The 17934-nt window shown below is 40.5% G+C and overlaps 1 protein-coding gene across 3 annotated transcripts in view; it reads right to left on the reverse strand.

The window, feature by feature from the left end:
* Nucleotides 1–17934, reverse strand: part of SLIT3 (slit guidance ligand 3) — an 878603-nt gene that overhangs the window by 183483 nt on the left and 677186 nt on the right. For all 3 annotated transcript variants that reach the window (XM_075344498.1, XM_075344497.1, XM_075344499.1), the window contains 2 exons: nucleotides 3319–3469; nucleotides 1690–1764 (listed from right to left, as the gene is read on the reverse strand). In XM_075344498.1, the coding sequence (XP_075200613.1) occupies nucleotides 1690–1764; nucleotides 3319–3469 (226 nt within the window). The remainder of the gene's footprint in view (nucleotides 1–1689; nucleotides 1765–3318; nucleotides 3470–17934) is intronic.

The raw sequence follows: 17934 nt of genomic DNA on the forward strand, positions 1-17934 counted from the left end.
ATATGTTTGACATCCACATGGTTAATCTTGCACAATGGACCATAAAAACTTGGAACTTTTATTGCTGTCTTTGCCTTGTGGTTATCAGGAAAAAGAGCCAAGGGGAGTTTTCTGGAGGAATAGAGAGATAGTCATTGTTCACAGATAGGCCTGGTTGATACAAGCTTCAAACTATGGGCAGATAGACATATGTAATCTAAACTGGACATCCCTCCTTATGTATACTGGGGGAATACAAGAAAATAAACTATTTTCATTTTACTTGCCCTCTTATTTCCTTAACAACCCTATAAGTGGTTTTGGAAACCAGAGCCCATGCCTGGATATATAAAATGTGATTTGAACAATTGAGAGATGTTCACGAAGTGGGAGCCAGCCATGTCAGAGTTTGGTCCATCACGCCCATTTATAAATTGAAATCTTTAGGTATTTTGTGTTGATTTTGCTTTGTATCTTATAACTGTTTTAAATATGTGTATGTGGCCTTATTCTGACGATTTTACACATTTTTCTTGCCATCAGTGTACTACAATTTCAATATCTTTTGGTTCTTGTATGATTAAAGCAGTGGTCTGAAAACTGTGCTTCAAGAGCCACATGTGGCTTGTGGGCCCATGATGTGTAATTCGCTGCTGACTGCCAGCTTTGTGCATTAACACTGGGTCTAACAAACAGCTATGAAGAGCAGGTCTCCAGTTGGTCACTTCTGTTAGTAGCCCCACACAGAAGACCAGATCTGAATGGGGTTGATGTAGGAACCCATGGATCTTGGTACACTGCCTGGGAGTTATTTTTTTGGAAAAGCTTTGTCTGTCATTACACTAGTAATAACAGCTCTGGGTGTTAATACTGTGAGGGGGAGGAAGCTGGATGTGGCTGGCAACCCTCTTTGAGCTGAATGTGGCACTCAAGGTCAGAAAGGTTGGACCATTGCTTTAAAGAATGCCTAAATTTTTGGAGAGTATATGGCCTATTGACTGTAGGACAGCAGTGTGTATTTTGGGGACTAATAACCTTTTGTTTGACAAATGGTAGCAACATGTTGTGTATCTAGGGTGTATGGACTGTGTCTGGGTGCAATATATGGTTAATTGGCAGCAAGACTTCAAGATGAAGGCAAGATTAAGTGAATGGAGATAAATTAGCTTCTTGCAACCACACACACTTCATATGCAAATAAGTCTGTATGTGACTTGTGGTCTAATTTATGTATGAGATAGCCAAGATGATGGTCTACAAAATGAAGGTAGCCTTATGTTCAAAGCTGAAAGTCAAAAGTGCAAAACATTGTTACCCTTTTGCTTGTCAGTGTAAAATATAAATACATATACCACCACAGAGCCAATTTTTTTCTTATTCTGAAAAAAAAAATAGACACTTTCCAGACTATGTTATTCTTACAAAACCCCAATTTAGGAGGACAAGCCAGAAAAATCCTGTGGACCCCGGCTAAAAGTCAGACTACAGACTGTTCTCTAGTCTGTATTCAGTTCACAAAGCACATTAATGTGCAGTCAGTGGTCTGTTGACAGACCAGCATTATGTTTCTCCAAGTGCGAGATTCACTTAGTACTGCAAATATAATAGAGAATGAATAAATACAAGGAATAATATACAACAAATACGGTATTTTCCAGCATCTGGAAGGAAGCACAAAGCTATCAAATTAACGAACACCGCTCTGCTTACATTTTCCGCAGGTTTGGCAACTTCTTGAATATTCCTGTAGCTTCCAAGACAGAGATTTCATTGTCATTCAGACGCCTAATAAATAGAAACAGGGAACTCATAAACTCTTATGCATTATTCAATATCTACATTCACTCTTAATTCTTCTTAGTGTTTTGATTGCTTGCCTTTCTCTAAAAAGCTGTGGGTGGATGGAACAGATAGTGTGATGATACAGAGCAGACAGTTAATGACTGTTAATGAAAGAATGATGAATGCAACATTAATGTCTAAATATGATCCATTTGTTTTGTGCATTTGGAACGTTTTATTGTGTACTAAACAACAACAATAAGTGAAGGTGAAGAGGACTTAACCCTCGCAGGATGCAGATATTTTGGGCCTTTTTTCCATTAACCCTGGAGCCATAAAAGCATTTCCACAGTTTTTTCAGGGATTATAAATAGTGATGATCGAATACTTCGATTATCCGGCTTTGTGAATATTTTCCGAATACCTCGCCACTATTCGGCTATTCGCGAATATTTGATGCGCAATGTAAGTCTATGGGAAACCCGAATAACAACTATTCGGTACTATTCGGGCTTCCCATAGACTTACATTGCGCATCGAATAGTCGAATAGCGGCGAGGTATTCAGAAAATATTCGCGAAGCCGTATAATCGAAGTATTCGATCATCCCTAATTATGAATATATAAAATACATATTCTATATAGAATAGGCTTTGTGAATTGTCCTGTGATAACAGGAGGTTTAACGATTGTTCTTTGTATATGGAACCTTTGTTGGCCTGTGTAGATGAGCTATTAAATGACCACCGATTGATGGTTGTTTAATACACTCGGCATATCTATATGTGCCATAAGTGGTTGTCTAAGATTAGAAAACAGGGTCTGCATTCATTCATTTTGGGTTTTACCCCAGAGGTATCAAAATAGATCAAATAGAGTAATTGGTCAAACAGTACAAGCAAGTGCTTGCTATACATTTGTAAGATATGTTGATTTAGACATTAAGGAGCTGTCATGCAATAAGTTTTTTAAAAAGAGTTGCACTGCTTTGGAAAAAACAGCAACCCGTTTTCTATTTCCAGACAGCCATTTAAATGGAGCCTATCACGACCAATAATGACAATAATATGCACATATAGACCTAATCTGCAGGTTAATAGCATTATAATGATCATTGGTTGCTGTACTGGAAGTGTAACACTTAGGAGAAAATGAACTTTATTTCTCCTGGAAGCTGCCGGCTTTCATTCATGCACGTGCCCAGACCAATTGCAGTCACTGCTGAAAGCATAGAGTGCTCACTATAAGCATGCCCTGACACTGACTGACAGCAGCTCTACAGTACAGAGTAATTGAATTGCTCTGGGCATGCCTACATGACTGAAAGCCAGCGGCTTCTGGGAAAATAAAGTTAATTTTCTCCCAGGTGCCGGACTTTCTGTACAGCGGCCAGAAACCTTCTTCATGCTGTTAACCTGCACATTATACCTAGATCTGCAGGTTAATTGCATTATTGAGCATGACAAGTTTGTTTTAAGGTAAATTAAAGACATAGGTCATTAGTATTTATATCTTAATGAGAAACAGATGAATAGGAAATGCATTCTTTAAACTTACAGATCTGTTGTATATTCTGGCAGGTAACTGGGTATTCGGGTGAGTTTTTGATTAGCGCACTCAACAATTGTTCCTTCACAGCGGCATTTTTCAGGGCAAACAAGATCCATAAAACAATCTCCACTGAACTTGCTTCTGTAATCCTCTGAACCTGTGGGAAACATTAATTTGTGAAGAAAAAAGCTGTTAGACTGTACCTTAAAGACAGAGCATCAGCAGATAACCATCAGAGATCTAAAGTAAAAAACAAACAAACAAGTGAGACATAACATTAATTAAAACCTGAGAAAGGAAGGTGGAAACTCTGAGATACTAGAAGTAAAATTGCCAATTCAGGGAGAACTGGCCTATCTGTAGAGCAGGGATGTCAAACTCAAATACACAGTGGGGAAAAATGAAACACTTTGACAAAGTTGTGGGCCAACCTTGATATTTACAAAAAAAAGTCTACAATTGAGGAAGTTTTTCCTTATGAAGAACCTTTTTATATGGAAACAAACTAAAATGGTTGTCCCGCGACAAAGTGCATGTTAATTAATAGAGCTCAAAATAAAGTAAGTTCCACAATTTGATGTGTTTAAAAAAAATGTTAGTCCTGAGATAATCTTATAAAAGTGCCTCTGTATAATAGATGTGTCCGACCATGTAGGGATGTGGTTGGATGCACCAAAGCTCATGGACTGGGGAGGAACCAAAAGAATTTGCGAACAGTAGAGGGGTTTTTTTCAATTCTTTCAGTGTTTTTAATAAATAACATTTTCCACATATTTACTTTACATGAGCACCATGTTTGAAAGATATATTGTTTTTTGTTCAGAAGTTAAAAGGGTAAAAGGTTTATCAGCAATTTCTCATTTTTCCTCCAAAATTTCCAAAACCAATTTCATAAGGGACCACATCTCATTTGAAATGTCTTTGAGAGTTCTATGTGACAGAAAATAACAAAAAGTGACACCATTCTAAAGACTTCACCCCTCAAACTGCTCAAAACCAAATTAAAGATATTTATTAACCCTTTAGGTACTTCACAAGATATAAAGCAATGTGGAAGGAATATATTAAAATTATAATTTTTCCCCACAAAAAAATTGCTTTAGCCTTAATTTTTTTCATTTTTATTTTCATCTGAGTATGCATATACCCTCAATTGTGGTGGAAAACTACTGTTTGGATGCACAGCAAGGCTCAGAAGGGAAGGAGCAATATTTTAATTTTAGAGAGCAAAATTGTCTGGATATGGTGGATGCCATGTCGTATTTGTAGAGCCCCTGATTTGCCTAAATAGTAATGTGGACTTTGAACCCCCAGGTGCTTCACACAATTTTAAAACGTTGAGCCGTGAAAATGAAAAAATACATTCTTACTACAAAATTGTTGCTTTAACCTTAATATTTTCATTTTCACAAGGATAACAGGAGAAAGTGGACTGTACAATTTGATCAATTTCTCCAGAGTACAGCTATACACCATACTTGGTGGAGAACTACTGTTTGGGTGCACAACAGGGCTAAGAAGGAAAGGTGTGCTCTTTGAATTTTAGAGCACAAAATTGGCTGGGATAGTGGATGCAATGTCACGTTTGCAGTGTCTCTGATGTGTTTAAATAGTGGAAGCAACCCACAAGTAACCCCATTTTGGAAACTACACCTTTCAAGGAATTTTTATAGAGGTGTGGTGAGCACCTTGAACCCACATTTGCTTCACAGAATTTTATAACATTGAGCCTTAAAAATTAAAAAATACATTTTTTACCATAAAAATGTTGCTTTAACCCTAATATTTTTATTTTCACAAGGGTAACAGGAGGAAGTGGACCATACAATCTGTTGAGCAATTTTTCCAGAGTACAGGGAAATATAATATGTGATGGAAAACTACTGTTTGGGTGCATGGTAGGGCTCAGAAGGGAAAAAGTGCTATTTGAATCTTAGAGCATCATTTTGACCGGAATAGATTGCGTATGCCATGTCACATTTGAAGACCCCTGAAATGGTAAAACAGAAATAAAAGCAAAGAATTCATCTAGGGGTTAAGTGAGCCTCAGGTGATTCATGGAAATGTAGAACATTGGGCTGTGAAAATAAATAAATACCATTTTTCAACTAAAATGTTGCTTTAGCCCCAAAGTTTTAATTTTCAAAAAAGTAATAGGAAAAAATAAAGCACACAATTTGTTGCAATACTGCTCCTGAGATCGTCAATTCCCCATATGTGGTCAAAAACTACTTTTGAGGCACAGTGCAAAGCTCTGAAGGGAAAGCATGCTATATTGGAGTTCAGATTTTGCTGGTGTGGTTTGGGGGTGCCATGTAACATTGGTAGAGCCCCTGACATTCCAAAAAAGCAGACCCTCATAAGTGATCCCATTTTACAAACTACACCCCTCTATGAATTTATCTAGGTGTGCAGAGAGCAAATTGACACCACAGGTATGTCACAAAATTGTATACTATTGGTTGGAGAAGAAAAATGATCACATTTTTACCACTAAAACTTAGTTTTAGCCCCAAATTTCCAATTTTCATAAAGGAAATAGGTAAAAAAATACCCCGTAATATTCTACACAATTTCTCCTGACTCCCCACATGTGACCGTACTGTACTTTTTGGGAGCACTATTTTACTTTTGGAGCCCAGATCTTCTTATAATAGTTTGCAGACTCTGTTTCCAAAGCCCCTAAGTGCCAGAACACCAGCAATTCCATCAAGTGACCACATTTTGGAAATTATACCCCACTGGGAATTCATCTATGGGTATATTGATGATTTCGTCTCTGGAAAACGCCGAAACACAATGAACATCTATGGGTGTAATAAAGATTTCGTCCTTGGGGAAACACCCAAATGCAATAAACGTTGCACAATTAAAAATTGAAATTAATTAAAAGTAAGCACCAGTTGTGCCCAGTGCATTGTAGTGCCCATACATTGTGCTCAGCTCATGTTTCTGGAGACACATACCCTGTGAATTAAGCAGGATCTCCTAACTATAACAATGACAAACATGTGGACATTAACTGGGGTATAGGCATGTTTTGGTGCTCAGAAAGGAAGGGGTATTTGAATTTGAGAGCACAGATTTTGCTGGATTTCTTTTTGCGGGGATCCATAGCACTTTTCCAAAGCCTTTGCACTACCAGTAACTTGGAAGTCCCATATATTTCCGTTAACAGATGACGGACCTGCGTGGGGACTTATTTCTTTGTGGGTTGAGAACATTTTGGAGTAGTTCACATGTATCCTGTGCTCTATGCTGAGTGAGCACTTACCTTAGGGTTTCTAGCTACATCTTCAAAATATGTGATTTAGGTGACAGTCTGTTTGGCCTCTGTTCAGCGGTGTCCTTTTTCAATGCTGCACAAAACTGTTGTTTATCGCACTTTTGTGCACGCCTGAAAAAAGACATAAAAAGATGGATACTGCCAAACCACAGGCCAGATGGGAGATCTAAGTGACTCCATCTTCCTCAATACAATGTCACTGCACATCACACCTGGGGGCTCTCACAATACTTAGTGCGAGAACAGTCACGGTCATTGAAGTCAATGTCGCACGCTGTCATCATGGGTTCAGCTTGCAACAAACTCATCTGAACTCCTGACGTCACTGTCGCTGTCGCTAACACACTGCTGTGTGAGCCACTGCTAGGACCTGCAGCGATCTCATAAGGTCATCTCAGGTCACGCCAGTGGATGTCACACAGCAGTGTATGATCCTGCAGTGAGTGCTCTCACAGTCAATGGGGAACGTTCTGTTCTTCAGTGACTGTGACAGTGAGTATAGAATCACTGTGGGACCCCCTTATTGGATTATGTCGGATGTGGATTAGGGATTTGACTGGAAAATAAATTGGTGAAAGAAGGTGTCTCTTGTCTTTATTTCTTTATTAATGATTTTCTCTTTTTATGTCTTTTTGGATCGCTTTTGGGGATCGCCATAGGACGTCGCTATAATTTACGTCGAAACATTTTTTTGAATTTTTTCAATAAATTGGTGAATTTGAGCTTGAATGAGAGTCGAGTGGGGGTTTGTCCAAATATTTTTTTTTTGCTAGGTGTTCACACGTTGCTAATATCAGGGCTTGATGCCAGCTGGCAATTTACAGCTGGCTTCAACCCCATATATTACCCCGTTTGCCACTGCACAAGGGCAACAGAAAGAGTCGAGTACAGTGCCAGAATTGGCATATCTAATGGATACGGCACTTCTGGGGCGGCTGTGGGAAGCTATTGTTAGGCTGGAAAGGGCAAAATAACCATGGCTCTTGCAACCCTAATAATATCAGCCCCCCACCCCCCGTTGACTGATGTCTCTTGGCTGGTTTTGGAAAATTGGAGGGGACCCCAAGAATTTTTTTTTTAAATTTATTCAAGTAATTAAACAAATAAGCATAGGATTCCATCTATTTTGGATAACCAGCCAAGGTACAGCTGACAGCTGAGGGTTGCAGCCCGCAGCTGCTGCTGTTCCTATGCTGGATATGAAAATTGAAGGCAACCCCATGTCACTTTTTCCAAAAATTTGTTTTTAATTTAGCTAAACAGCTGTCCAAGCTATCTAGCTATCTCTCTCTTTATCTATCTATCTATCTATCTATCTATCTATCTATCTATCTTTTCATGAATATAGTGTTCTATCTGTTCTATCACTATAATTATAGCAAATTCATTAATGGAAACATTGACTATAATTATAACGGATCTGTTAACAGGTTATAAAAGTGATCCATTTGTTCAATCAATTAATGGATTTGTTTTTACTTTTTCAAACAGATCCAAAAACGGAATGATTACAGGAAGTGGGAACAAAGCTTAACTGTGGATAAATAATGGAACCCATCAGGTCCCTTAATGGGTTGCCCTCACATTGTTTCATATTATTTTTTCAGTTTGCCTGGAGCGGAGCACCTTGCAATACTGACAGCTTTGACCAGTGGCATGGTCGCGCTGCTGGCCTAAACTGTGCAAGCTCTCAAGATGCAAACAAAAGCAGCTTGGACTCTACAGCTCATCGTATGCAAATAGTCTCATCCCACTGGTGACTTCATCTCAGGAACATCATCGCTATCTCTTGAGCAAGTGCAATGCACTGATGAAGATGTGTCAGAAACACCTTGCTTCAATGCACTTGCACAGGAAGTGATAGCAAGATGTTCCTGATGATGATGTAAATCATGCTTGGTGTGGGGGAAGGGGCGGCTTAATTATAGAATCTGACGTGGGCTAGTATGGGTGAACCAAGACCCTCTTGTATTAATCCCACCTAAATTAAATATGATGATAGGTATATTAAAATTGTTTTATCACAGAAATCCACATTTGTTTTGGACACCAAGGCCTTTGTGAAAATGCAGCAGTAGAGATATGTAACCATAAGGATGTGTGCCCACGATCAATGTTTGCAGTGTTATGGATGCAGCATGCTTCACCTGTGTCCAAAACGCTGCGATGTATAGTGCAAGCACAGTGGACGAGATTTCTAGAAATCCCATGCCAACTGTGCTTGTTTTTTCCGCAGCAAACACTTTCCAGACCGCAGCATGTCATTTGTTTGCTGCGGAATCACATGCGTCCTCCATAGAGAGAACACACGTAAGAGAACGCAGCGCACTGAACCCTGATCGTGGGTACGAGCAGCTGCGGTCTCCTGCGTTCTCCTGCAGAGGAGATGCACGACCCAGCAGGTCAGGACCTGTTGCATCCAGGACGCAGTGAGTCTTGATCGTGGGCACATATCCTTAAAGGCTTAATGGACCAGATAGGTTGCCTTTAATAGTAATTTTTTTATAGCTTGGGAATAAGTAGTATCTTTCTCTAAAGGCACTAAATCACTGTGAGGCAACATGTGTACGCTGTTTTGTGGCCTAAATGTCAGTTTCTCTAAAAAACCTTGGTACTAAGCTGGACCCTAGATTGTCACTGTTTGCAGCTGTATGCACACATTTTGGCACTATATATACGGTCGGTGAAATAGTATTGAACACGTCACCAATTTTCCAAGTATATTTATTTCTAAAACTGCTATTGACATTAATTTCTCACCAGATATCAGTAACAACCCATCCGATCCACACTGATTAATAAATCAAACCATAAATTCAGTTGTGTGTAGTAGTAGTAGTAGTAGTAGTAGTAATAATAATAATGATGAGAAAGGACATAGGGAAAAAGTATTGCACACGTGAAGAAAAAGGTGCAAAAACCGATGGAAAGTCATGACACTAGCTGAAATCTATCAGTAATTAGAAAGAAATCCTGCTACTTAGTGAAAAATAATATCAGCTGATGGCCTATAAAAAGGTGTCTCATTATCAAGGTGTCACACAAGAAACATCTCATGATCGATAAAAACAGTGAGTTGTCTCAAGGCCTTCACAAAACATACTGATGGCATTGGTTATAGGAGAATTTCTTAACTACTGAACACTCCAGTGACCACTGTTGGGACATAATTCGGAAAGAACATCATTTGACTATAAACAGGCAAAGAGCAGGTTCTCCCCTCAAAATTTCAGACAGAGGAGTGAAAAGAATTATCAGAAGAGTTGTCCAAGAACCACCTGTAGAGCAAAAAAGAAAGATCTGGGATCAGTAGGTATAAGTGTTTCAAACAAAACAATAAGTATTCCACTCAACCTCCATGGCCTGTATACACGCTCAACAAGCAAGAATCCATTGCTGAAAAAAAGCATGTTCAAGAGCGTTTAAAGTTTGCTCAACAAATTTTAGACAAGCCTGTGAAATATTAGGAGAATAAAGTCTGGTCAGATGAGACTAAAATTTAACTCTTTGGAAGCCATCATATGCACCATGTTTTGAGGCCAAAAAGCACTGCATATCACTGTCAAAGCCACCATACCAACAGCAAAATTTGGAGGTTGGAACATCATGGTGTTGGCCTGTTTTTCAGCATACGGCACTAGCAAACTTCATATATTTGAAGGATGGATGAATGGACAAATGTACTGAGATATTCTTGATAAAAATCTGCTGCCGTCTACCAAGATAATTAAAGTTAAACGAGGGTGGACATTTCAGCAAGACAATGAACCCAAACACTCAGCGAAGGAAACTTGCAATTAGTTTCAGAGAAAGGAAAAGCTAATAGAATGGTGTAGCTAATCACCTGATCTGAATCCAATGGACAATTTATGGTAGGAGCTAAAGCTCAAAGTTCATAGAATGAACCCACAGAACCTTTAGGATTTGAAGAGTATTTGTGTGAATGAATGGCCAAAATCACACCTAAGCAATGCATGAGATTAGTTTCTATATAAAGGAGGTGTCTTGAAACGATCATCACCAACAAAGGCTTTTGTACAAAGTATAAAACTTTAGTGAAGAAGCCAATTTTGACCTTAATTACCAGTCCAAATTTTGTAAGTATTAAATAAATTTCAGTAAGCGTGTTCAATACTTTTTCTCATTTCTGATTAATGCATATCACTAAATTTATGGCCATCTATGGTTTGATTTCTTTGCTTGTGTTGATTGGATGGGTTGTTACTGACATCTGGGGAGAAATTCATGTCAATAGCACCTTTAGAAATATAATTCATTAGAATATTAGTAACACATTCAATACTTATTTAACCCGCTGTAAATACTATATGGTGATCTATTTACATTTTCTGATTGAGATAGGTAAGGGCCTCAACTCATAACACAGCAATGAGCTCAGAGAATTGGAGAGGTTCTGTCACAACACACACTCCCTAAATTATTATATATGGGGGGGAAAATAGGATGAGGTATTCGCAGTACAAAGACTGACATCCCACTAAAGTGCTACTAATAATGTTGTGGGGACTTCTACTTTAGTGGTATTCAAGTGAATCATTTTTTTAATCTTTGCACTGGACAGAGAATAAAAACATTAGAACAGTGGGAGTACAACTGCTAGGATTTCATGGATCCCCTTCCCTCCTGCACTTCATCAAATTCACTTTCTGCCTTTGAACTGGTTAGAGAAGAAATCATTAGACGTCTCTCTTATTCTTGCTCTATCTGCTCCAGTGACCTATTCTGCCATGTCTCCTCCAATCCCTCTTCCCAGCTATCACCACCCACCTAAAATATTTAACCTCTCTCTTTCATGTGGTATTCTTCCCTTCTCCTTCACACATGATGTTATAACTTGTGTCCAAAAGAAAAATACACTGACTCTGCAGAATACCTCTACTAACTATAGACCTGTGACCTCCCCTTCATCTCAAACTCCTGGTCTATCCACGTCTAATCTGCTATCTTTCATATTCGCTTCTTGACCACTTACATCCAGTTTCCGCTCTTCACATTCTACTGAAACTACCCTCATTAAAGTCTATAATGGTTTACTAACAGCTAAGTCTAATAGCCACTACTCTCTGCTGATTCTGCTGGAACTCTCTGCCGCATTTAATACTGTGGATCACAAGGTTATCCTCATTGTCCTCTGCTCTATCGTTCTCAATGATACCACTCTCCCTTTGTTCTCCTCCTACATTAATGACTGCAATTCAGTATATCTTTTACTGGCTCCTCTTCCCCTTCTTTAGCATTTGAGGTTCCTCAGGGTTCAGTCCTCAGCCCTCTACTCAATTCTTTATAAACCATGCCTATTGGTGAAACCATCAGCAGAGTAATGCCCATACCGGCGTTCCTGTGCTTCCGTGCTCCCCCCCGGTGGGGACGCCGGTACAATCACCTTCCCGGCAACCCAACGACTCTGGTCCCTGATGCTGTTCCTCAGGGTGCATGCCGCACAGGCTTCCTGGGAGTGTCCTTAGGGTGCGTGCGTGAACACATCCTCTTTCTTAAAGTGCCAGTATGCCCAAACTCGGAAATGCATCTCAGTCTTTGGCTGAGAGGGATTAGGTATTTAAGGCACCTTCCCTTCAAGGGAAGTGCCTGGGCAACAAAGTTCTATACATTTCTAGTTCTCAGGTTCCTTGTGCTGTCGATGCTGTTACTGTGTTATTGTTGCTGCTGCAACTACCCACACCGGCCACTCCTAAGATATCTGCTGCTGCCGGAACTATCCACACCAGCCACTCCTAAAAATCTGTTGTTGCTGCTGCAATATCCACATCGTTTGCTCCTACAATATCCGCTACTGCTGCTTCTACAACCAGAGACTGTGTCCATGGTGTCAGCTGCTGAGATGCTGTTGATCCCCTGGGGCTGCCCTCTGTCAGCTACCTACCAGCGTGTGTCTTTCGCCACCTCCTGTGGCTTTAGTAAAGTTTCAGTAGCCATTTTAGTTGGCTCCTCCAGGCTAGTGATTGGTATCTTCGGTCCAGTGGATCCATTAACCCCTTGCTTGCTCCATGAGCATTACAAACAATTTGGATTTCAGTACCTCTAAGATGAACACCAATTATACCCTTCCCATGACATCACCCCATGCACAGCTAACAAATACTGTAGATTGTATGTCCGATATCTCTAATATTATGTGTTCCCTGTGCTTTAAACTCAATCTTTCCAAAACTTTAATTTTTGTGTTTCCTCAGAAACAAGCATACCTGCTATCTCAGGGGTTATCCACTCATTTTTTTGCTCATGTAACCTGCACCTTACACTCTCCGGAATCCATCCATTTCTCTCCTTTGATTTTGCAAAACTATTACTCTTATTCATCCTCACTTGGATGTCATCGGAGTGCAGTTTGATGATTTTTACGCACCCATGGAAATAAATGGGTGAACACCATCCAATCTGAGCAGCAAATCGCACCATGTTGCACTTTTTACTTTCATGCCAAATTGGCATGAGAAAAAAAATGCTGATTGGCACTGCCTATTATAACCAAATTCATATAGTGATAGGAGTGAATATAAACTAAACCAAAAGAAAAAAACTCCTAAAAGGGTACTTTATTCTAATCAATATTAAAAGTTATGAATATAAAACCACTGCTCATCCAAATTATTACAGTGATACATTACAGTGGGTGTAATAGGGTGATAGATCCGATTAGTGGGGACAGTGCTAGTTGTCTACTGTTCTCAGGGTAGGGGCAACAGTAATAGTTGCACTTCTTGCTCAGATAGATCTTGTTACAATGATTGGGGGATGAAATATCTATCCCTCCCTTTCCCCTACCTACCAGCGGAGGTGTACCATACGTTATTGGGTACCCCCCGCTCCACGTCGTCTCTCCCTAGTATCTCCCTATAACTAATCAGTCGAATTCGGGAGACCCACCACCAAAGAAAGATAGTCGTGCAAATAGTCACAATAATTAATAAGGATATATAGATATATTACAGCCTCTTTTTTTTAGAGATTAAGTAGATCTCAGACCAAAAAACAATAGTTATATATGGATATAAAGTCCCAGCAGGGAATGACTTATCTGCCGAGACCATCCAGTATTCTATCCCGACGCGTTTCCCCCCTATATTTTTCTAGGGGTTCATCAGGGGAATGATCCGACGTAGATCTCTTATATCTTAGTAAGTGACGGTCAGTAAAGACAGTGTGGCATCAGCCGCCCATAATAGGGCTAGTCATTCAGTCAGTAGTGAAACGCTGCTTTCAAGGTTCTGCAGGTCCCAGAATAACGGCTATCATATCGTACCGGTACGATATGATAGCCGTTATTCTGGGACCTGCAGAACCTTGAAAGCAGCGTTTCACTACTGACTGAATGACTAGCCCTATTATGGGCGGCTGATGCCACACTGTCTTTACTGACCGTCACTTACTAAGATATAAGAGATCTACGTCGGATCATTCCCCTGATGAACCCCTAGAAAAATATAGGGGGGAAACGCGTCGGGATAGAATACTGGATGGTCTCGGCAGATAAGTCATTCCCTGCTGGGACTTTATATCCATATATAACTATTGTTTTTTGGTCTGAGATCTACTTAATCTCTAAAAAAAAGAGGCTGTAATATATCTATATATCTTTATTAATTATTGTGACTATTTGCACGACTATCTTTCTTTGGTGGTGGGTCTCCCGAATTCGACTGATTAGTTATAGGGAGATACTAGGGAGAGACGACGTGGAGCGGGGGGTACCCAATAACGTATGGTACACCTCCGCTGGTAGGTAGGGGAAAGGGAGGGATAGATATTTCATCCCCCAATCATTGTAACAAGATCTATCTGAGCAAGAAGTGCAACTATTACTGTTGCCCCTACCCTGAGAACAGTAGACAACTAGCACTGTCCCCACTAATCGGATCTATCACCCTATTACACCCACTGTAATGTATCACTGTAATAATTTGGATGAGCAGTGGTTTTATATTCATAACTTTTAATATTGATTAGAATAAAGTACCCTTTTAGAAGTTTTTTTCTTTTGGTTTAGTTGATTGGCACTGCCCCATAGAATAACATTGGACCTAGTGCTATCCGAACAACGCATAACACTCTTCCGAGTTACATGCTTGTGTGAGGGAGCTCTACACAAGAGGTTTTTCATTAACCTATCCCCTGCTTCTAGGACTAGGGAATATCTACATCCATCCACTTGTGCAATATTTTATCTGTGGTTTACAACAGTGAATTGAGCAGTTCATAGGACTAAATAACTGATTTTAACAATATATTTGGAAATATTTTTACCTCCACCATGAAAATTCAGGTTTAATGTGACATAAAAAAGATAATATAGAAGGTTAAAGAAAACTTATAATAAAATATATGTTTATTATTTTAAACAAGGATTTATGTTAACTAATTCAGGACCGGCTGTTTTTTGCGTTTTATCTTACAAGCACTTTTAACAGCTGTAACATTTTTTTCTCATTTGGATGTTCAATTTTTGCCTCTTTAATTTCCAAGTACATGGGGTTTACTTTTTATGTCATGTTTATGTTCCTTTTTTCCTGATATCAGGAAAAAATGTAAAACAAATATAAAATACGTGTCTATTTTCCACTTTTTTATGACCACAAAGGATTACGAAAAACATTGTAAATTTCTTTCCCCTTAAAGTATATACAGTATATGTTTTAAAGGGGTGGAGGTTTAAACAGCAATTTGGGCTAACAGTTTTTTTTTTTGTTTTATTTATTGTTTTTGCTTTTTACAAGTGAGTATAAGACAGGAGGCACGGGACTTTCATTTAAAGCACCACTCCAACGCTGAAATAAAAAAATCAGCTGGAGTGGTGCTTTAAAAGAGTTGGTCACACTGGCTGAAGGATTACTAATAAAGTGCACTTGAGCAACAGCGTCTGGTCCATATTTGTCCTCTTAACATCGGTGATGTCGGCTTCAAATAATGGTGCCCGCAGTTGGCGCATGCGCAGATAGAGCTCTTGGATCAATTTAACATCTGCGCACGCGCCGCCTCCAGCCCATTGATCTCCCAGCAGCTGACTTAAGTAAAATGGTACCCGGAGGTGGCACATGGCAGATGAGATCTTGGCTTGTCATTGAGCCGATAGCTCAATCTGCGCACGCACCGACTCCGGGCACCATTTCTTTGAAGCCTGCACTGCCGACAGTTTCTGGAGGTTGCCTGCCTCATAGCGCCTGCAGCATGTATCTGGGACACCACCCGCAGCATCGCCCTACTCCATCACAAGAGGCACACCATCGCTTTTTGTGATCCCGCTCCACCACCGCTCACACTCCCCCCGATAAGACACCATTGGATTATAAGACGGACCCCTTTTTTTTTTACCCTTTTTTCCTCTAAATTTGGAGCGCATCTTATAATCCGGTGTGTCTTATAAACCAAAAAATACAGTACTTAATTTTTTACATGCTGCTTCAGCATTCTGCTACAGTTTCTGTTAAATAATTTGCTTAATTTCTCATGTGTGGTGGGACTTTGAAGGTGGTTGCAGCAGACAAGACTTACAATATTACAGAACTTTAGGCCATTGCCAATGTTATTGTTCATCTGAGATTGTTTTTCTCTATTAAGACTTTTTTTTTAGGTCCTGATACATAAATCCATAGAATTTTTCAAAAATTTTGATGGCTATGACCAAAAACTACATCAGATTTTCACAGAACTAGTAGAGACCAGTGGGACCCAACTATATCCATATACTGTTCAGAGATGTCTGGCCTGGACCTTTGACATCAAATCAAGGCCAAGTGACTTAAATGGAGCGGGGTGACATTTTTCTGCATCTCAGATCCTTTGTTTTACTGGATAGATAAAGGGGTTGTCCAGGCTTTGAACTCAAGTCTGCAGTCCTATATGACAGCAGACTGGAAAATTCCTGACCAACTTCTAGAGTAAAGCCCACTTTACACGTTGCAATTAGTTGTACAATCGCATTTACAATCGTAATCCAGGATGATCCAGCGTCGCATCCAGCGCTGCTGCATGGAGGTGACCGGAGCCGCAGCAGACACAGCCGCTCCGGTCACCTCCACGCAGCAAATGAACACAGCCGCGCGATCAGCTGCTGTCACTGAGGTTACCCGCGGCCACCGCTGCATCCACCGGTGGCCGCGGGTAACCTCAGTGACAGCAGCTGATCGCACGGCTGTCTTCATTTGCTGCATGGAGGTGACCGGAGCGGCTGTGTCTGCTGCGGCTCCGGTCACCTCCATGCAGCTGCGGTGGAAGCGACGCTGGATCATCCTGGATTACGCCGGACAAGGAGGGCTTTTTGGGGCTGATTAAAGTGGTGAACCAGGGTATATGTGTGTGTTTTTATTTCTAATAAAGGATTTTTTCTGGTGTGTGTGTTTATTTACTGTAACTTACAGATTAATCATGGAGGGTGTCTCATAGACGCCTGACATGATTAATCTAGGACTTATTGGCAGCTATGGGCTGCCAATAACTCCTTATTACCCCGATTTGCCAACGCACCAGGGTAAATCGGGAAGAGCCGGGTACAGTCCCAGAACTGTCGCATATAATGTATGCGGCAATTCTGGGCGGCTGTTGGCTGATATTGTTAGGGTGGGGGGCTCCCCATAACGTGGAGCTCCCCATCCTGAGAATACCAGCCTTCAGCCGTATGGCTTTATCTGGCTGGTTTTAAAAATGGGGGGAACCGCACGCCGTTTTTTTTAATTATTTAATTATTTATTTCACTACACAGTATAGACACGCCCACCGGCTGCTGTGATTGGGTGCAGTGTGACACCTGTCACTCAGAGTGGGGGCGTGTCTCACTGTAACCAATCATAGGCGCTGGTGGGCGGGGAAAGCAGGGAATACGAAATTGTTTAATGGGCGGCCGGCTTTTTCAAAACAGTAAAAGCCGCCGGAGCAGTGTGAACGCCGTGCAGCGCCGGGGATTGGGGATCGGTGAGTATATGAGAGAGGGGGATAGACTGACATGGACTGAGAGTGAGGGACAGAGATAGTGACGGACTGACAGAGATTAGTGCATGACAGACATTGTGAGGCGCTTCAGAACGCAGCTTTTCAGCTGCGCTCTGAAGCAGACCTTTTTTAAGCTGCGGTGCAGAGCGCACACCTGCGCACATAGCATCAGACAACAAAATCGTATGAGGGATGTCACACGTTACAATTGACTAGGTTCGTGCAACAAAACGCTCAATTCTAGAGAATGATACGATGTGTTTGCGATCAACGGTTTTGCGTTCAATCCTGATCGCATGTAGCTGTCACACGCAGATACCTCACAAACGATGCCGGATGTGCGTCACTTACAACTTGACCCCAACGACGGATTG

The sequence above is a fragment of the Anomaloglossus baeobatrachus genome, chromosome 4 (genome assembly GCF_048569485.1).
Source record: "Anomaloglossus baeobatrachus isolate aAnoBae1 chromosome 4, aAnoBae1.hap1, whole genome shotgun sequence".
Classification (NCBI taxonomy): Eukaryota; Metazoa; Chordata; class Amphibia; order Anura; family Aromobatidae; genus Anomaloglossus; species Anomaloglossus baeobatrachus.